The 18,241-nt window shown below is 41.3% G+C and overlaps 9 protein-coding genes across 9 annotated transcripts; 5 read left to right on the top strand and 4 right to left on the bottom strand.

Moving 5' to 3' along the window:
- The first annotated feature begins 44 nt into the window (after positions 1–44).
- Positions 45–887, top strand: BBOV_IV004195 (uncharacterized protein). The gene has a single exon (XM_051767189.1). The coding sequence runs from the start codon at positions 308–310 to the stop codon at positions 542–544; it is 237 nt and encodes a 78-aa protein (XP_051623649.1). The 5' UTR covers positions 45–307; the 3' UTR covers positions 545–887.
- A 273-nt stretch (positions 888–1,160) lies between these two features.
- BBOV_IV004190 (putative Eukaryotic translation initiation factor 2 subunit 3) lies at positions 1,161–3,172 on the top strand. Its single transcript, XM_001610298.2, has 2 exons — positions 1,161–2,590; positions 2,626–3,172. Exons 1-2 carry the CDS (start codon positions 1,467–1,469, stop codon positions 2,903–2,905), a joined length of 1,404 nt encoding a protein of 467 aa, XP_001610348.1. The 5' UTR covers positions 1,161–1,466; the 3' UTR covers positions 2,906–3,172.
- Positions 2,960–4,906, top strand: BBOV_IV004180 (uncharacterized protein). Its single transcript, XM_051766991.1, has 7 exons — positions 2,960–3,119; positions 3,297–3,473; positions 3,507–3,956; positions 3,989–4,290; positions 4,370–4,463; positions 4,605–4,674; positions 4,708–4,906. Exons 1-7 carry the CDS (start codon positions 3,020–3,022, stop codon positions 4,898–4,900), a joined length of 1,386 nt encoding a protein of 461 aa, XP_051623230.1. The 5' UTR covers positions 2,960–3,019; the 3' UTR covers positions 4,901–4,906.
- On the bottom strand, positions 4,615–5,629 carry BBOV_IV004170 (uncharacterized protein). Its single transcript, XM_001610296.2, has one exon. The coding sequence runs from the start codon at positions 5,441–5,443 to the stop codon at positions 4,967–4,969; it is 477 nt and encodes a 158-aa protein (XP_001610346.1). The 5' UTR covers positions 5,444–5,629; the 3' UTR covers positions 4,615–4,966.
- Positions 5,630–5,738: 109 nt separating this feature from the next.
- BBOV_IV004160 (uncharacterized protein) lies at positions 5,739–7,149 on the bottom strand. The gene is made up of 2 exons (XM_001610295.2): positions 5,952–7,149; positions 5,739–5,915 (listed from the first exon to the last, which is right to left on the bottom strand). The coding sequence occupies exons 1-2, from the start codon at positions 6,794–6,796 to the stop codon at positions 5,822–5,824; spliced, it is 939 nt and encodes a 312-aa protein (XP_001610345.2). The 5' UTR covers positions 6,797–7,149; the 3' UTR covers positions 5,739–5,821.
- Positions 7,150–7,239: 90 nt separating this feature from the next.
- On the top strand, positions 7,240–7,733 carry BBOV_IV004150 (RNA recognition motif domain containing protein). The gene is made up of 3 exons (XM_001610294.2): positions 7,240–7,384; positions 7,419–7,586; positions 7,623–7,733. The coding sequence occupies exons 1-3, from the start codon at positions 7,246–7,248 to the stop codon at positions 7,703–7,705; spliced, it is 390 nt and encodes a 129-aa protein (XP_001610344.1). The 5' UTR covers positions 7,240–7,245; the 3' UTR covers positions 7,706–7,733.
- BBOV_IV004140 (DHHC palmitoyltransferase family protein) lies at positions 7,689–9,285 on the bottom strand. The gene is made up of 11 exons (XM_051767711.1): positions 9,029–9,285; positions 8,839–8,950; positions 8,705–8,803; positions 8,628–8,671; positions 8,540–8,593; positions 8,418–8,505; positions 8,275–8,383; positions 8,166–8,239; positions 7,990–8,132; positions 7,810–7,955; positions 7,689–7,771 (listed from the first exon to the last, which is right to left on the bottom strand). The coding sequence occupies exons 1-10, from the start codon at positions 9,084–9,086 to the stop codon at positions 7,897–7,899; spliced, it is 840 nt and encodes a 279-aa protein (XP_051623229.1). The 5' UTR covers positions 9,087–9,285; the 3' UTR covers positions 7,689–7,771; positions 7,810–7,896.
- Positions 9,286–9,420: 135 nt separating this feature from the next.
- BBOV_IV004130 (uncharacterized protein) lies at positions 9,421–16,465 on the top strand. The gene is made up of 2 exons (XM_051767416.1): positions 9,421–16,096; positions 16,133–16,465. The coding sequence occupies exons 1-2, from the start codon at positions 9,521–9,523 to the stop codon at positions 16,460–16,462; spliced, it is 6,906 nt and encodes a 2,301-aa protein (XP_051623228.1). The 5' UTR covers positions 9,421–9,520; the 3' UTR covers positions 16,463–16,465.
- On the bottom strand, positions 16,454–18,175 carry BBOV_IV004120 (ZPR1 zinc-finger domain containing protein). The gene is made up of 8 exons (XM_001610291.2): positions 17,978–18,175; positions 17,791–17,909; positions 17,688–17,736; positions 17,410–17,651; positions 17,267–17,374; positions 17,195–17,231; positions 17,042–17,158; positions 16,454–17,003 (listed from the first exon to the last, which is right to left on the bottom strand). The coding sequence occupies exons 1-8, from the start codon at positions 18,120–18,122 to the stop codon at positions 16,459–16,461; spliced, it is 1,362 nt and encodes a 453-aa protein (XP_001610341.1). The 5' UTR covers positions 18,123–18,175; the 3' UTR covers positions 16,454–16,458.
- Between the last annotated feature and the right edge of the window lie 66 nt (positions 18,176–18,241).

The raw sequence follows: 18,241 nt of genomic DNA, 5'->3' as shown, positions 1-18,241 counted from the left end.
GAAAAATTGCCGAAATGGAATATTGTTTTACCCGCAAGCTAGCGTTGGAGCTTGGGGATCGTACGTTTCAATAATTTTGCGATTAATTATAACCGATCAGTGTAAATCAAAGGGGGTGATTGTAGGCAGCAAGGGTCAAAAAATTGAGCGTTAATTTGGGGGACTTAATATACCTTAGGTCCAAAGGATAACATGGAATCAACGATGCGCGTCACGTGGAAAATGCCGCAGCGTTGGCGAAAATTCACATATGCACGAATTCAGGAAGTTCTAGTGAAAAGAACACAGTCAAATCTTATATAACACAATGGATACTTCGGCCGTGTTTCAGCAGCTTACTTCAAATAATTTTATGTTAGGGATGCACGATTCAAGCATGGGCAATCCTGTAAAAAACCCTATACTAGGATTAGGTATATTCATTCTTAGTCAGGAATATATTTTTCATTCTACTGACGAAAATGAGGATGAAGCCTGGACTAACACCGGTTTAAAACCATTCATTCTTTCCGCCATGTGGATTATAGGTTCTTCTCTTGTATGACTACTTATATAATAACAAACAATCTTTAAACAAACGGCAAAATCAGTCACTAAATTGGTTAAAGGGATATGAACAATCAAGCCAATTACTTTGTACTTCACAAAATTGCGCTATACACATCATTTTATTGAAACCCCGATTCCTTCCAACTTACTGTTGCAATTCATATCTCATGAATGACGGCTATCTCACATATGTTTAAAACCGTAGTTATGAAAGACCAATGAAGGGCATCTGCAAAATAATGACGTCGGCAATATTAAATGAGACAAGCAGACTACAAATTAATGTATGAACTTGAAGCACAAAATCGGTTAATGTACCGAATAAAACATACAAATACATGGGATATGCACTACTTTTTGCATCCTAATGATTGTATATACAAAAAATCCGAATAATCGGAACTTACTGTAATATGATAGTGTAAAAATACAAAAATCAGACAGTGACATACATCACACCAATGATTTGAATTATAAATGTAACCTACTGTATGGAATAGTTTCGGTTTCAATGACTGAACTTCAAACCTTGGTGATATCCCCACGATGGAATCACGCGTTACAACAGCAAAACCATATAAGATTACACCGTCGCAAATAAAATTTGTTATAGACGTTTTACAAGGCCTGTTCGTTGGCGGGATTCAAAAGTACTGCTGTGGTAGCTTTTGGAAATATTTCCCTTTTGATGAATGTTACGTGTTCGTATGTGTTACTTCCTTTCGAACTAGCACATTTATATAATTCTTTATTATACCAAATTTCAATTGACAGCTAATGCGTCTAGCAGTTCGCTGTCTTTGATATTCTTGAAAATTTACAACTCTTATCTTAATGTGCAATACTCAGGAGTCAATTTTAGTCGCAACAATAGGTGTCTCTTTATTTTTGATTGATTACGGCAATATTGCTGCAACATGACACTTTCTACTAAAGATACTTCTCATTTGCGTGAGCAAGACTTGTCAAAGCTGGACGTCAGCACCCTTACTTCCCTCTCACCTGAGGTTATCAGTCGTCAGGCTACTATTAACATCGGTACCATTGGGCATGTCGCTCATGGTAAGTCAACAGTGGTACACGCACTTTCAGGTGTCCACACTGTTAGGTTCAAGCATGAGAAGGAGAGGAATATTACCATTAAATTAGGTTATGCTAATGCCAAAATCTACAAATGCACGAATCCAGAATGCCCCCCTCCGGAATGTTACAAATCGTACGGAAGCTCTAAGGAAGATGATCCGTTGTGCCTTAGACCAGGCTGTGGCCACAAGATGGAGCTAAAGCGCCACGTTTCGTTCGTCGACTGTCCTGGGCACGATATTCTTATGGCTACTATGCTTAATGGAGCTGCTGTTATGGATGCAGCATTACTGCTTATTGCCGGAAATGAACCCTGTCCTCAACCGCAAACATCGGAACATCTTGCGGCCGTTGAGATTATGAGACTTCGGAACATCATCATATTGCAGAACAAAGTCGAACTTATTAAGGAATCTCAAGCTTTGCAGCGACAGGAGGAGATCAAAAAATTTGTGTCTGGTACTGCTGCTGACAGTGCGCCTATAATACCAATCAGCGCTGTGTTGAACTACAACATTGACGTTATTTGTGAGTATTTGGTTACTCAGGTTGCTGTGCCTAAGCGCGACTTTAAGTTGGCACCGCAAATGATTGTCATTCGTTCGTTCGATGTCAACAAGCCTGGAGAGGAAGTAGAGAATCTTCAGGGCGGAGTTGCTGGAGGTAGTATCCTCCACGGTGTCCTCAAGGTTGGTGACCAGATTGAAATCAGACCTGGTATTATTTCCAAGGACTCAAATGGCAACATTCAGTGCAAACCCATTATCTCCAGGATCGTTTCTCTTTTTGCTGAACAGAATGAGTTACAATTTGCTGTTCCCGGTGGTTTGGTTGGTGTGGGTACATCAATGGATCCCACTTTGACAAGGGCCGACAGATTGGTTGGCCAGGTAGTTGGCCATGTTGGCCAGCTGCCAGACTGCTTTGTAGAAATCGAGGTATCCTACTATCTGTTAAGGTATGTTATTTTATACTGTGTCCTATTGTACCCAGGCGTCTTCTTGGTATCAAAGCACCAGATGGTGACCGTAGCACGAAAGTTTCTAAGCTTAAGAAAGGAGAGTTCCTTATGATTAACATTGGATCCACTTCGGTTGGAGGCCGCGTTACTGGAATCAAGCCTGATATGGCCAAGTTCGAGCTCACAGGACCTGTTTGCACACGTGTTGGTGACAAGGTAGCCCTTAGCCGCAGGGTAGACAAGCACTGGAGGCTAATTGGTTGGGGTCAAATTAACAAAGGGAAGGCCCTAACACTTCAGAAGTCACTTTGATCACACTAAGTGATTTTAAAATAGAAGTGATAAAAGAAAATTTCCAGTTTCTGGAATATTCGCGCTGCCTTTGTGTCTCCTTTGATGTTGCAACAGAGTACAGCATAATTCATTATGAATAGCACGATGAAGTCTATTCGGAAATCGCACATTCACACAAATGTGGAAAAGGCTGTTGCGGAGGCCATTCGACGTGAACTGCGTGACCATAAAGGTGAGGCCATCTCTCTGAAGGCCTTCAGATAACCGGTATCCTTAAAAAAGGACATCAGCTATATTGTCTGAGTTCAATTATAGTTTATTTAGATATTGTATGGTTCAGTGTATTTGTATTTTGTTTTACGTGATTAGCGTGCCGCAATAAATCAGTGTTGACTTCACTATTAGACAGACATAGCCAGGCTGGTATTATGGGCTAGCGACTTGCAAAGGCAAGTCATTGTTAATAAATCTGGAGTGTTGTGCCCATGGCTGAAAGATAGAGCTATAACTGCTGCGATCATAGGCTCAGACTTGAAAGGTGCAGCTAAACTTGTGGAGCATGGAAATATCAGCCTTCGAGATAAGGGTAAGAATGATATAGATTACATAATTTATACAGTAACTATCACCAAAGGCTCTACAGTATTGCTGTACGCACAGTCGACCATATTACTTCGCGATGTTCACGCTGCTTGCAAAACGTTGGTGGTGATGCCAAGCGTAAAACCAAAGCGTGCTTCCATCCCTCGATCTAAAACCAATAGTCGTCATATTGCTACAACATTCAAAGTTGATGCTTCGCCATGGAGGCAACACGTAGAGTCCTTGTCTTTGAAGGATAAGAAGTACCGTCTGGAGAATTTCGACAACCGAATAATGACTCCTAGTGCTTATGACGGCTTTGCTCACAATAAAATAATTATGGGTGTTGGAATATATAGTCAATTTGAGTTCGATGAGGATAACAACGTTTGCAATCAGCGAACCCATGTAATACAGTGGTCGAAGCCAAGTGCGCCCTCTCCATTAACCTCTGACATCTACAGAGTTAAAACTGGAATATGCAACGGTAAATCATTTAAAATTGTATATCATGGATAGGTACCCCAAAACGTGAATTTATGCAAGGTTATTTGGATGATCTTAATGATATGGACAATATTGATCCTACCCCTAGGTTCTATCAAACAAAGAAGAATGTTTTGGAGAAGTATGACGATATTGTAACCGCAGATAATAATGCCCTTTACGAAGTGATGCAACTAAAAAACCACAAAACAAAGCGGGATCTGCTCCTAGAAGACACTCTACGTTACAAATCCGGTTTTAGGTTAGCTTGTGATACTATGTTGACTATTAATGACATAAGGGAGTGCTTTTATAAAGAATTGGAAACGCAGATGGTTAGTTAATACCCATAAGTTCCATCGGTTTTAAAAAAAGAAATGGGTGATGCTTATAGAAGCATATATCATCTTACAGAATGTGATTTTACCCTCAACAGTGAAAACCAAGCGGAAAAGGCGTAGAGTTAGTGTTCGACCTGTGAATGACTCGGAAAACAGGAATCCGGTTCGTAAGTTTTCACAGAATGTATATTGCACAACAATGTACTCATAGCGACTAATGTCGATGTGCCAACTGTATGGCATTCGTGTTACCAATGATGAACGTATGCAAATGCTATAAATGTACTGCAAAGCAAAATTATATGCAGGTTTTAATAAAAAACATGCTCTGCGAACGAATTCGGGATCTACAGTGACGAACGTCGCCCATGAATATAGGTTTGTCTAAACGTTTTATGACAAATCACCTAGGAGGCTAATAAAAAAGCATTTCGAAAAGTGCAGGGGTAATAGCTACAATTTAACTGAGATGTTGTCCGTTGGGACATCGGTATCTCGGCGTGAAGCCAGCGCTATCTTCATGGTTCTGCTTGAGCTCGCCTGCGAAGGTAAAGTAATCCTGACGCAAAATGGTAGCGACATAACCGTTGGAAGAAGCGTGTAAGACTAACAATAAAAAACATATTGAAAAATCAATAAAAATACCGTAATAACCCATTTGCATTAAGGTTTATTCCATGCTGACAAAGTTGACATCTTCAATACTACCAAGCTTGCTTACGATATCATTTAGTGTCTTGCGGTGACGGGCATCTAGCTTGTTGTCTATTTCATTGCGGACTATATTTGAAGTGTGTAGTAAATTTTTCATCACATAGCGATGGAATAAGTATCCTGCTCCTTTGAAATGGTCCGATGCGAGCCAGTAGAACGCCAAGAGTTTCATTTCATAAAATGATGGTATGTATGGTGATACGTAGACCAGAGCTGAGGCTTCTAGTTTGACATATAGAAAGTATATGGTCCAGTAAAATATGTAGTGAGATATCAATCCACTGTTTAATCTTGGGTCATCTGCATTCTTCTTGTTTTCGCTGTTCAAGATTCCATGGTACAGATGGGCAAAGGTGTGGTAGCCTGGGTACAACACACAAATTGCTAGGTTGAGTATAGACAGCACAGGTCTAGGTAGTAATGAGAATACCATTTTGAAGGTGTATTTTAATCTCAATGTGTATATATTCTTCCGTATCCGAGTACAATTCAATGAGACGCAACGTCAGTAGACGCAAATATCCAGCCAACAATGGCAAGGATTCTTCCGTGTATATACAATATAAGCGTCTGTAGCTACCTATTTACAATTCCTTATCAAATGTCTCCTCTAGCTATTGGATTTTGTTTCTATAAGAGTTCCACACGACTATTGTCTGGGGCTGCTAAACGTCGCCTATGTGTCACTTAGTTCGTGTAAAATAGCGTATAATGTCTATTCATTCAATATTGTGTAACTTTGTTTGAGTATGCTGCATCTTTATCGTCTAGGATTCTACAAGATATCCAATAGTTATACACATTCGTCTCACTAATCTGTTACATTGAACCATAGAATACCGTTCTCATTATTTGGCTTGCTGTATACTTTGCTCGATTGCGTTACGTATATAATGGCGACGCTACTGCGACAGTTTGATCAATGAATATTATGAACTTACTTCCTGGCTATAGATATATCTGTAGCTGTACATTCCCAGCCGTATATTGTGATATAGCTTGTATATCCTGATCCGAATATTGTTGCAGACTGCGTATCTTCGTAAATATGATTGGACATAACGTGAATATCATTTCCAACACGATCACCGTTTACGAAGTCTGGCGACCTGTACATCATCGCGTTAGGTAGGGTTAAGGGATCCTGTGACATGTAATGTGCATCTGGCATATCATTTCCATATTCGCCAATGCTTTTATCCCTGTAATCAAGTTCGAATACCTTTTCTATGGGTAGTGTATTACTGCCGTCCATAATATTGACTTTTTTACCCTCTGGTGTGACCTTGGTTGGCAAATCCGGTGAACACATCTCTATTCCATCCACTAGGAATGTATATTCAATGACTTCCCTGGGTATGTATCGCACTGCCATGAAACTTTTCCCATTTCTCCTCATCGGTGCCTTGATTCGTTCACCTCCTTCATCGTACATTAGGTAGACTTCGTTACCACCCGTCCTCCAGTGGAAAACTGCCATGGTTTTCTCATCAGTTACTTTTAATGACGATTGATTTAGCTTTGCATAGATCCTAAGGTCATCCATAAGGTGGGATATATCATCAGATGTCTGCAGTGCTGCGATAAATGACCCCGGACTTTTAAAGGTACTGCGGAGTTTCGGTGGGTTTTCTTCCGATAAGTTGTCATTGGAGTTTGTTGACGTCGAACTGTCTTGTGTTTGCGATGATCTGAATAAAACATCCCATATGGACCACCTTGTTTTAGGTGATGGAGATGCCTCCTCTTTTGTATCCCCTAGATTCTTTTGCGTTGCCATTGGCATAGACTATGGTCTAAACTCGAAGTTTATATCATTTTTAATGTCAATCCATATAAAATAAACAAGGAACACAATATGGATAAGGCACATCTAATTGATTCCAAGTAACTCAATTCCCATTTAATTAAGGCATTTGTTTCTGTGTAACCAATTTAAAAACGGTTTATTCATATAAAAAGTCGAAGTATTCGTGTTAATTTATACTGAAAAATTAAGGATGGCGAACGATGGGCAGCAGTGATTCGTTTGCTGTGTATGCCAATATAAACTATATTATGCAGAATAGTATTTCCTATGCTCTTTTTTGAATATTGTGATATATGTTGGCGTGTATAAGACTGAATGTGTAACTATTTGCTAGGAGAAGTTAGGGAGGTGTTAGGTGTTGTCCTCATATGTCGGGTAAAAAGATACTTTTATATACGTTGTTTCACTTTCTACCGTTGTATATAATGGCCGATTCTGCTGGTCAAAAGCGCACGCTTTTCGTTCGCGAGCTTGCTGATGAGGTGAACAAGGAAATACTCTATGCGTCGTTCATCCCCTTTGGGAATATAATTAACATAGACTTACCTGTTGACAAGGAAAAGGGTAATTTAGATGTATTTTCAATAACTGGTAACAGGCACTAATCGAGGTATTGCGTTCATTGAGTTTGAAGATGAAGAAGACGCAAAGCACGCCATTTTTAATCACAACGAATCTGAATTATATGGCAGGGTCATAAAGGTGGCGTATTCTACTAAGGCGCATGTTAAACAGGTGAAATCGGCGAATGTACGTCACAGAGCTGGTATGTTTTGTCAAGTCTGATATATTATTCCTACAGTTTGGCATGATGATCCTACATTTGGTCATGATTTGAGACCTGATGATGAAGATCCACCTCATGATGAGGCGAATAAAAGCTGAACCTATGTTCTTCATAAATACATTCCGGCATTTTATGAATGCCCACTTAACATAATCGCAATTGCCCTATAAACAAAGGTGAAAATAAATAATCGCAATTATACATTGTATGATGTCTCATAGCATTTGGTTAATACTCCAATACTTTTACATGTGTTTTAGTGACGATGTATTTGGTCCATAAGCATGTATTACTGTCTTAGCTCTATCCAGGGCAGTGACCAAAATTCTTTGACGTTGTTAATGAATCCTGTTAGTGTTATATATTTGTTTGGTTATCTTACCAGCGTCGAACGGATTCGTGCCGCAATATTGTCTTGTTAGATATTCATAGTATGTAATATTCTTTGATATGAAGTATGCGTTTCCCAAGGTATTGTACAGCACGAAGAGGGTCCGTATGAACGCAATTATTGTGATGAGGAACCTAGAGCTATTATCATTTTGACTTAAAACATACAATGTTGTATATTGAGAAGCGAATACTTTTAATCCGCAACCTCTGCCGCCGGAGCCAACTACTATGGCTATCATCTATAACCCGTTATTTATGCTTCCGTCTAACTTGCCTTGATTGACTTCAATATGTAATAGAGTGATACCAATTCTGTCAACGAGTAGAACAACCAAAAATTCATGAATAGTTTATAGTTGTGTTCCCCAATGCAGTTTGACAACCTGTGTGGTATATCTTAAAATGTGCCTCCCTTACCATTGGCAATGGTGATCGAATCGTTTGATACATCTACCACATTCATAGCAATGCTTGACCCGTGGAGACTTATATATACGGCATGTGACTACGTTATTATAAAATCTGGAGTTTCAACATACCACACCACCTTTGTATGAACCTGGTATTGTTAACTTCCACTGCTATAGCAGGTGCTATCATATGATGAATCTGTTAATAAATTCTCACCTCCTTCACTACGATATAGTTCTAAATCTACATCCATTGGCATCCTGAAAAAATGTATTTTGCTTCATACAACATACAGCCCTGGGTTAGATCTGTTGATGAGGGTCATCATGACGAACACAATTGCAAACAAAATGGTGAAAATAAAATAGAATTTCACATGTTTTAGGCGATGACTAAGTAGCATTGATTTTTGACTACCAAAATATACCTAATCCAGATCATCTGTATCCATTCTGTGAATACCATAGCCACGGAAAAAGCCAATGCGTAAGGATTTGGCCCAAATCTGGCAATTTCATCCTCTCCATCATGTTCTAAACCTGTGTAAAATATTTGGTGCATACAACTCAGCTAGGATGTAAATGACCTTGCCATATCAGATTAAAATGGATGCCTACCTGATTCTGCTGGAATCTGCTGGTATACGTCTGAATCGTCTTCCATAGAAGTTTCCATTTGTTATGTGTACTAAACTTTATGATCAGCAGGTATATGCGATATGCAAAAGTTCATCAAGTAATATATATACACTTATATAACTAATTAACTATATCGTATTCATGTAGCAGTAGTATTTGTTTCACAGCGGCAGATACATTATAAAACACAAAATGAAAGTCATCTGTCTTGAAATATAACAAAAATAATTGTATATATTTCCCATGATAGACACCAGTGGAATCACACCCACGTGCTGTTGATACTCGTAATTGCATACAGTACATATTATTTTTTGGGTATCTGCATCTCTGAGGAATGATTTGTTATTGCTATTTATTGCGTCAAATTAAAGATGTGTAACGTGGTTAATCTAACATAGCGTCCTTTGTAACGCTTGTATACCAACGCTGCTAAAGCAAAAGTCCTTTTACTGAGTCTATGTCGTTACTATGGCTTGTACACCTGCTTCTGTCCACAAGGGACATACTGCGAAAGTAACAGATGTCACGTTGACCAGTTTACCTGGTGTAGACAGCGAGAGTGAGGTGTGTGACACACACCGTAACAGCAATAAGCCAGGTTTTTCAAAATGCGTTCGTCTGGCTATGCTCTACGACCGTCTGTTATGCGAGGCCTCCAAGGATGATGCTTGGAAATTTAACATTACGGAGATATCATATGAGTTACCCCGTGGTAAGATAGCTAAGTCTCTGTATGACCTGGAGCAGTACCTCAACGATCTAGAGGTTACTTCAAGGGTCACACACAGTAATTTGGATGCTATAACCTCTAGCTTATGCGTATATGTGCTGGAGTTCTTTCTTGAAGCTGAATGGCTATGTCTTTCTAAGGGATTCTCTTCAGCGTGCGTTAGCTTGCTGCGTACATTGGATACTGGCGTGTTGTCTATTACCGTGGATAGTCACGTATCGCATTTAGTGGCATCAGATTGTACTTTAACTATACATCGGAGGATATCGGATCTGCATGCTCTAGCGGAGTGTGACGATATTCTTTGTTTGCTTGGTGATGACGCAGTGATAGCTTTTGTTGGTTTGCTCAACACCATTGGTCTTGACACTCATGACCAAGTTGGCGATTCCAATTTAGTGACTGTAAGTGACAATGTGAGTTACCAAAAAAGTAGGATTTTAGCGTTGAAAGGTTTGAACCTGTTACTTTTCCACCGTGGACCCCGTAATGCCCCCGTTTGTACAGATCGCATTGACATTGAATGTATTGATGCATTTTTATGCAAACTTTTGTTGGTATTCTGTGATCAGACTGCAGATCGTGACGTTTTGTGCCAGTGTGGCGCTACTTTAATTGGTCTTCTGTATGCTGTCTATTATGTGGATAAGATCGAGGCTTACCAATCGGGGATATTGAGGTACCTGGGATCTTATGATCGCATTTTGTCCGTCTTTACGGGTAATGAGAGTGGCTGCCTGTCTTCTACGGACAGATCAATTGAAAGTTGCAACTTTGGCAACCCGGATGAGCTCTTTACCCTAATGGTATCTTTGCCTAGCATGGGTCATCTTTCTGTTATCCGTGGCATATTGACGTTTGTATACAGCTTTTACGGCAAGGATTTCCAGGATAATTCCATTGAGGACCTTGGTGTAAAGGATAATTTTGTTGTACAATGCCTGCGTTTATCTTTTACTATATTCAAGAGTGCCACTGATAATTGTTTACGGGTTGACGTTAACTATTCTACTCTACAGGGTCTCCAGTTATTTATGTCTTTTATCACCCACAAATCATTCCACAACCATGCTATTTTCGCCTGTTTGGAAGAGATGCCCTCTTTGATACTTACCTACTGGACTCGTAAGGTTAGGCGTATATCCAATTTGGCGGTATGTACTTGGTCAAAACTTATGGAGATTACATTTTCTTTATTAGCTGAATATAGTGATCACGTTGTGTTGGAGTACAGTCGCATGTTGGTATCAACTGTGACCGATGCCTTCAGTGGTAATCTAAAGCTTCGTTATCTTGGATTCCAGAATGTGTTGAAGTGTGTTGGACCAGAGGAAGTTTTGCGTTTACAGCCGTTTTTGATTCCCCATCTTATCGATTCTCTTACGATAGCTTCAATCAAGGGTTCGGCTATCGTTTTGCTTACTGAGTTGGTGCAGCGCATATATGATAAAGCTCGTTTCCTATGCACAGAGCGTGGTGTTGACGTTGCTTTAATTGTAACTCAATGTTTGTTGTACCCTTGTATGATTGCTGTTATGCATTGCAAGCAGCTTGTTGTTAAGGACAGATCACATGGCCACTTGATTCCCCAACAGAACGTATCTAGGGAGCAGTTAGATACTAGGTCATATGCCTTGGCTGAGTCATTCAAGAATATATTCAGACGTATCGACAAAGACTACGTCTGCGAGATGTTAAGGCTGTCTACTACCTTTAGTCAGTGTACCTTTTATCAATACTTGGTAGACCAAGATCGTGAGCTTTTACAAAATGGAAACAGCTTTTTGTTAAAGGGACACTTCAGTTTGGTTGATGACATGGTCGCTTTGATTGATCGTATTTGCACTGTATCGGAGCCTGAAACTGTTGATCACATCATACCTCTCGAGGCACCGTTCCATTTTACAGAGAGCATCTGTCTTTGGAATGCTCGTTCTTTGAATAGAGTAAACTTTGTTGACACTGTTGTTGACGGTACTCCACTAAAGGGTGCCCTCATTGTTGACTCCTTGGGTTCATTCAAGTTTGACGTTACGACTTTATCTTCTCACACTCAGGTGCGGCTCTTTTACATCCCACTGGCTAAGCTTAAGGAGGGTCTTTTAAGTTTAAACAGTGACATATCCATCAACGTACTAAAGGCTGTCGCTTGCTGCCCGAAGACACGGCAACCATTGGAGAAGATTGAATTGGAGCTTATGCTCTTTGCATTACACCATTGCCTAAAGACTTCCATACCTTCATATCGCCAGCATTTTGTAGCAGCCATCAAGCCATTCATGCGTCGTCTTCTATCCATAGTAACGTTTAATTTGGACATGCTGAGGCGGGCATTGGAGTTTGATTTTGGAATGGTATCGTTGGGCCAGGATGGATTCAGCGTCATTGACATCCATGTGAATCCCGATGATCCTGACGATGCATTTGGAAATCTTGTGCGTCACTGCGGCTATTTTATGTTGGTGCTTAAAACCCTTACCAATACCTTGAATCCATGTACCAGTGACTTTAGGAACACCACTGCTTTGGAGGTGTTGCATATAACATTACAGATGCTTGCAGAGGATATGCCATCAGCTTTGGAGCTATTGCACCCGTTCTTTGATGATTTGGTGGTACCTATGTTCACCTCCCTGTTTTACATGTCTACCCGTCAGCAGGATTTGATACTGAAGTCGTTACTACTGTTTCCCAGTGGGTATGTATCAGGTACATTGTCAAAGGATGGTGAAGATAACCTGAAATCCTTGTCTATTCGTGCAGCATCATGTTTATGGAGTGTTAAATCTACACCTTACATTTCTGGCGCCAAGGCGCTAACTTTACTCCTCTTTGGTTTAGATGCCAATGATAATACGAAGACTGCCCTTTCGCGGTTTGATTTGTTATCTGCCATTATGATGTCAAAGGGCACATCAACTGTGGTAGACTATAATGTAGTATTGCTTGTGCTAGGCTGCTTTAAGCATCACCTCGAGTGCTTCATGACTAGGTTGGCCACCAGCGTTGACGTTTTACATCCTGAGTTGGCCTCGTCGCCTGCTGGATTATTATCGTTGATATCTCACTACATGGATGCTATACCTCCTAGTGTATACTGCAAGGTTGTGGATCACTTTGCTTTCGAGGGTCTATTCATAGGGTTATACGGTGCCATAAAGGATATTTGCAACCACATATTGAAGTACGTCGGTCATGAGAGTGAAGATGCGGTTCGCGATTCTAAAGATTATCAGATAGACTGTCGGGGTCACTTGATAACCCGTTACGGTGACCATAGTTACGAATTTATAAGCGATTACGAGAACTTATACATTGACTGCTGCTTATGTTCTGATGGTTTCGAATGCACCAAGATAAAGATGAAGGCCACACCTAAGTGTTCAGTTCCTGATGACAGTAACTTAAGACCCTTTACAGTTTTATGCTGGAAGACTATTTACGAATGCACTGGAGCTATGCGTTCAGTATTGCAGTGGATTCTTCCGCAGAGTGTAAACGGCTCGATTGCTTTGGAAACTGTACGTAACGAGTTAATTGTTGAGCCTGGTGCTAACGTTAAGATGCTCTATGATATAACTAATGACCTAGGTCGATACATAATAGCAGCGCTGATGAAATGTCGACACTTTGGTTGTACTGATGCTTTGGCTGACCTCTTGACTTGGATCTGTCGTAAGCTAGTAATAATTGGTCTTCAGCGTTGTTTGAAGGAATGGCTTTTCATATTGCTTGAGCAGTTGAAGGGCCACACCGTTGCTGATGAACAGTGGAATGAGATATTCACCATGCTTCGTGATTCACATCGTCGTTCCGAACCTATTGCTCGTGCCTTTACATCAATTCTGAAATCCGAGAGTGACCGCCACAAGCCTGTATTGTTACCCTTTGCTGTGGATACCTTATTGAATCTATGCAAGACTGAACCCACATGGTTTGACACTCGTGATCGCAGTTTCACTGACGTTGACATTCGCATTCACTCACTCAACATTTTATGTGCGTTGTTCCGTTGCAAGGAATTACGTTGGTCGAACAATATCCATGCTGGTGATGCGCTATGCGCTAGTTTGTGTAACATGTCGCATGGTGACTGGTCAGTCCGCAATTCGGCGGCTTTGTTATTTTCATCGGTATTACACCACATTACTGGTAGTGAAGTGAATGTAGCTTCCACTGACGCTCTACTTGACCAGAAGCTTACTCTGTGTCACAATGCTGCATTATCCAATGAGCTCAACAGGATTCTACTTGATATAAAGCGCATGACGGTGGACAGTTCTGAAAGCTATGAAAATTTGAACCCGGTTCCCGAGTATGCTGCACTTTACCAGAGCTCTGCTTTTGTATTTAACTTTTTGATACGCATCCCCTTATACACGTTCCCGGGCGATGTTGCGTGCCAGCTGACTCAGAACATCGGGTCAATACTGTACTCGACTAATGCTTCCATTAGGATAATGTCAGCCAAGCTGTTGGCTAAGAACTCTGCCGATACATCAGAGTCCAGCGTTGCCGACTTGTTGTTGAAGACTTGCCGTAGTTTAGTATCCACCAGGGGTGGTAGCAACTGTGTTAATGGCAATTTGATGTTAATCACCGAGTGTCTTGATCTCATGATTGACAATGGCTTTGATGGTATAATGATGCGTGTCAGTGACTATACTCCGTGTATAGTTTACATCCGTTCCATCGCATCAATGTTATTGGCTAACCATCTGAGTGAGGTGGAGTCACTGGTTCTTGCTCAACCGTTATCGGGAGCTTTACTGCTGACTATGTACATAGTTACTATAACTGCCAACTGTTTTGAGAATGTGGTCCAGGCAATTAAGATACTTGAGCGTTTGTGCTTACTCCAGGCCGGGGTCACGAGTTTAGGAGCTCTGCTGTTAAAGATTGATCAGGTGACGTCTTCTGCCTATCATGGTTTAGTGGAGTCCTGTAAAATATTAGCGTTGATTTCATCCTATGTTCTTGGCGACAAGGTCCTAGACAGAGTTCGTTCATTCATGGGTATAGATGCTGAGATGGTACCACTCACCAACCCCAATCTCATGTTGATGTTAATGCATTACAGGCGCATCCGGGAGGATGATACCGTGAAATTGCGTGCTGCAAGCTCTCTCGTTGACTCTATGTTCCTGTTACATAACTTTGGCAGTGCTACATCAAGCACGTTAAGTTACGATGACTTTACCACATTCTTGTTGAAACATCTAAGCGGCATTGAAGCCCGTCATCGTGTACTCCAGGCAGCGTTGGAGCGTGTTGTTTACTATTTGGATAACCCCGCGGTGGCGAGTTGCGGCACTGGCCAGTTGCTATCACTGTGGCATCTCGGAATAGAAATACTTGGCCACGTTCCTCCGTTCTATGTTTGTACTGTTGTTGTCAGTCTGTTCAATGCTATTGGTCGTCGTCTATTGCAGGGTGGTTTACCTTGCGGAACTCAATTCTTTAACCAGCAGTGGTCGGCGTCTTTCATAGCATTGATAACGGAACGTTTGTTGTACAATTCTGATTTTTTCATCCAAGTTTGGACATGTTGTCATTTGTATGCTTTGTTAAAACACGGCGACTCTGATATTGATTCGCGTGTTCTGTCTATGGGTGCTGGTCTTCTGCTAAAGGCGGTAGACCCTGGCACTGATATTGTCATTAGGATGCCAGTAGCGGTTGTTCTGCGTGATATTGGCATATGTTCTCCTCGTGGTGGTCGTTATTGCCAGGATGCCATTGGAATGTATGTAACCCACGTTCTGATGGCCATGTTAGTGTTGTTACAGGATGACAATGAGGAGTTGCGCGCTGTAGCTACGATGTCAGGTGCTCGTATAGTAGCATCTGATGGGTCATGTCGGGTTTCCCATATGAAATCTGATGTATTTATACAGCGGCTGCTGGAGTTTGCTCTGGCATCTCTGCCACCTCAGTGGCTTGTAAGGTTGCTTCAACAGTTGACGATGCTTTCGCCAGACATTTACAAAACTGTTGATTACAGGCTGGAGCGTGCTCGTATGGATGCCTCTAGTGGCGACATACGGTTGACCACGGCAGTTATATCCCCTCTTCCTGATAATATGGACACTTTGGCTGAGATGGATACAGTGTTTAATGTGGAGCCCCAAAACATGTACACTGAGACCTTGGTGTACATGGTGAGCGTTGACAGGTTACTTTGCAAGATACTGGGCGAGTTGAATTGTGAAGATTTACGCGGTGATGCCGTGGAGGCATTGCGTGACTTCGCGAATACGAGCTCACAGCAGATAATGCATACACTGGTCGACCACGTATCAAAGAATTACGAGGTAAGAAAATTACAACATGTTTTTAAATACACGCAGGTTGATATAGAAAGCATACAACAAAAACCTTATGCGGTATTGGCGACTGATCAGTTGGTCGTCACCTGTGCAATAGCAGGCTTTATCCGATCGTCGATATATGCTATTTGGCCCCGCGTAAGTAGCGCCAGTGATTATCCAGGCGCTGAAATCGCCTTAGAGCGAGTGTCGATCTTCCGTGTAGTACTTTCGGTAGTAGCCTCCACCTGGGATAGACATGTGGAAAGTGCCTACGTTTCTGTAATCCGCGCGGCAGGGTCAGATTCATGCGACACCAATGTTATCCGTGAATCGCTGGTCAAAATAGACCAAATTCTAAACTTGTTCTAGTAATTTTCTGTTACCATATCTGTTAGTCCCAGTAGATCGTTCTGCTCAGCTGTGCGCTGGTAAGTCTCCGAGCGCAGGTTGCTGTCGTCTCCAGAAGCACCATTACGAGCTCCAACGAATGAATGATCGGCAGGGTCATCTATGATGATCTCATAAGGCTGCTTGAATTCACCCGAAGCAAGTGCCCTCAGCTGACGCACTTTATCCTTCAGGGTGGTATTGGATGGGTCAGCGGAATCACCCAGTAAAAACGGATATGCCGTTTCCAAGCTGTCTGCATGCTTTATTAGCATGCCTTCAACAGTTGTGTAGACAGCGCCTATGGTACCAGCAGTCATGTCCAACTCCAAAAGAGGGATATGAATAGTAGCAGTCTCGGATATTATAACATCCCTGTTTAGGTCAGTAACATCCTGTACCTTTAAGGTCCACTTTCTAGCATGCTCCTTGTAGCCACCGCCGGGTTTAATTTCATTCGACTTGGCTCCACAGTTTTCACAAGTAAATGCCATAATGACACAAGGTCCAAATCCAGGTACCACTAAGATAAAGTAAGTAGCACCAAACACATAAACTTACAAACTTCGCAAATTTTATTGTTGCCAACCTTACCGCAGTGAGGGCAGTCTACTGGAAGAGATAATCCCTCCTTACCAACGTCATCATCATCAGCGATGGGAGTTGTGAGATCAATTTCTGGGAACCAATAACTAAGTATGGACTATAACACACCTTTTTTATCATCTTCCTTGGCAATATATCCCAACATCTATGACGGATATAGTCACAATACGCAAAGCATACCTCTTGCTGTTCAGGACTGCGATTGTAGCGAGTGGATTCAACTGACAAATGCTGCGTTTCTTCTATGTAAGTGTTTCCCGCAGGGTCGTCCAGTATTAGAGTGAACGGCTGCAAAAACTGATGTAATCATTTCCTATACAAACCTTGTCACCCTCGGAGAATTCTATCAAACTTTGCTTAATGGAATTCAAACTATATAAGTATTCAGCGGCTGTGTGTTGTTTCCCATCAGCCATCTCTATAATTATACCGGGGTTCTCTCTCATGGCATCGGCGATGCTGCTGATATGATCACCTAAACCTCCGGCCAAACGCATCAGGTATCCTTCGATAGTAGTCACTGTACCCTTCTCCATAGTTGGTTGAAATTCAAAGTCGATTTCCTCTGTTGCGAATTACAATCCACTGTATCTATGCGTACCTATTCTACAAGAAGTAGTACCGGAGAGCACCACTTGATTTCGCAGCGCCTATAAGACAATTAAATACAACAATGCGATTTGAATAGTTCATAAGCAACTCACCCCTTCATAAGCTACATGAGCTTTAAGCCTAAGTCCATAGTCCTGTAGCGGAGCAGCATCTTGAAGTTCACTGTTGCGATAACCACAGGAAGGACACTCAAACGACATTAAAATAACCTCTGAAACGTCATGTTAAAACAAGCGAAAACAAAATTTGTCTAATAGTGCCCATTCACATAAAACATACCTTTAAAGTGAGGAATCATATGCATAAGAACCATTGTAATACCCATGGCGCCGCATTGTACACATAAAGACTCTACCGATGCTCTGTCCGATGCCATGGTAACTGCAGCGTCTGTGACGACGTTACTAATCGCCGAATCCGCCATCGTTTATAAATGCCGTGAATAATAATATTGAAATATCCTTTTAGATAATGCGGAATATAACGCCGGATTGAGTATTATTATATCTAAAGATTGTATAAAGTAAATGTAATGAAGAATAA

The sequence above is a fragment of the Babesia bovis genome, assembly GCF_000165395.2.
Source record: "Babesia bovis T2Bo chromosome 4 map unlocalized Chr4_1, whole genome shotgun sequence".
NCBI lineage: Eukaryota > Apicomplexa > Aconoidasida > Piroplasmida > Babesiidae > Babesia > Babesia bovis.
The sequence above is the reverse complement of the archived record's forward strand: the minus strand, read 5'-3'. Positions and strand labels throughout refer to the sequence as shown.

Bases quoted from the DNA above. Each gene is read 5' to 3' on its own strand.
- BBOV_IV004195 (XM_051767189.1), top strand. From the start codon at position 308: ATGGATACTTCGGCCGTGTTTCAGCAGCTTACTTCAAATAATTTTATG.
- BBOV_IV004190 (XM_001610298.2), top strand. From the start codon at position 1,467: ATGACACTTTCTACTAAAGATACTTCTCATTTGCGTGAGCAAGACTTG. The intron at 2,591-2,625 runs GTATGTTATTTT...TATTGTACCCAG, and splicing joins GTATCCTACTATCTGTTAAG to GCGTCTTCTTGGTATCAAAG.
- BBOV_IV004180 (XM_051766991.1), top strand. From the start codon at position 3,020: ATGAATAGCACGATGAAGTCTATTCGGAAATCGCACATTCACACAAAT. The intron at 3,120-3,296 runs GTGAGGCCATCT...ACTATTAGACAG, and splicing joins TGAACTGCGTGACCATAAAG to ACATAGCCAGGCTGGTATTA. The intron at 4,675-4,707 runs GTTTGTCTAAAC...CAAATCACCTAG, and splicing joins AACGTCGCCCATGAATATAG to GAGGCTAATAAAAAAGCATT.
- BBOV_IV004170 (XM_001610296.2), bottom strand. From the start codon at position 5,443: ATGGTATTCTCATTACTACCTAGACCTGTGCTGTCTATACTCAACCTA.
- BBOV_IV004160 (XM_001610295.2), bottom strand. From the start codon at position 6,796: ATGCCAATGGCAACGCAAAAGAATCTAGGGGATACAAAAGAGGAGGCA. The intron at 5,916-5,951 runs GTAAGTTCATAA...AAACTGTCGCAG, and splicing joins GATATATCTATAGCCAGGAA to TAGCGTCGCCATTATATACG.
- BBOV_IV004150 (XM_001610294.2), top strand. From the start codon at position 7,246: ATGGCCGATTCTGCTGGTCAAAAGCGCACGCTTTTCGTTCGCGAGCTT. The intron at 7,385-7,418 runs GTAATTTAGATG...AACTGGTAACAG, and splicing joins ACCTGTTGACAAGGAAAAGG to GCACTAATCGAGGTATTGCG. The intron at 7,587-7,622 runs GTATGTTTTGTC...TTATTCCTACAG, and splicing joins GAATGTACGTCACAGAGCTG to TTTGGCATGATGATCCTACA.
- BBOV_IV004140 (XM_051767711.1), bottom strand. From the start codon at position 9,086: ATGGAAACTTCTATGGAAGACGATTCAGACGTATACCAGCAGATTCCA. The intron at 8,594-8,627 runs GTGAGAATTTAT...ATCATATGATAG, and splicing joins ACTATATCGTAGTGAAGGAG to CACCTGCTATAGCAGTGGAA. The intron at 8,133-8,165 runs GTATGTTTTAAG...TAATAGCTCTAG, and splicing joins GCTTCTCAATATACAACATT to GTTCCTCATCACAATAATTG.
- BBOV_IV004130 (XM_051767416.1), top strand. From the start codon at position 9,521: ATGGCTTGTACACCTGCTTCTGTCCACAAGGGACATACTGCGAAAGTA. The intron at 16,097-16,132 runs GTAAGAAAATTA...AAATACACGCAG, and splicing joins ACGTATCAAAGAATTACGAG to GTTGATATAGAAAGCATACA.
- BBOV_IV004120 (XM_001610291.2), bottom strand. From the start codon at position 18,122: ATGGCGGATTCGGCGATTAGTAACGTCGTCACAGACGCTGCAGTTACC. The intron at 17,737-17,790 runs GTGAGTTGCTTA...ATTGTCTTATAG, and splicing joins CTCATGTAGCTTATGAAGGG to GCGCTGCGAAATCAAGTGGT. The intron at 17,004-17,041 runs GTAAGTTTATGT...ACTTTATCTTAG, and splicing joins CAATAAAATTTGCGAAGTTT to TGGTACCTGGATTTGGACCT.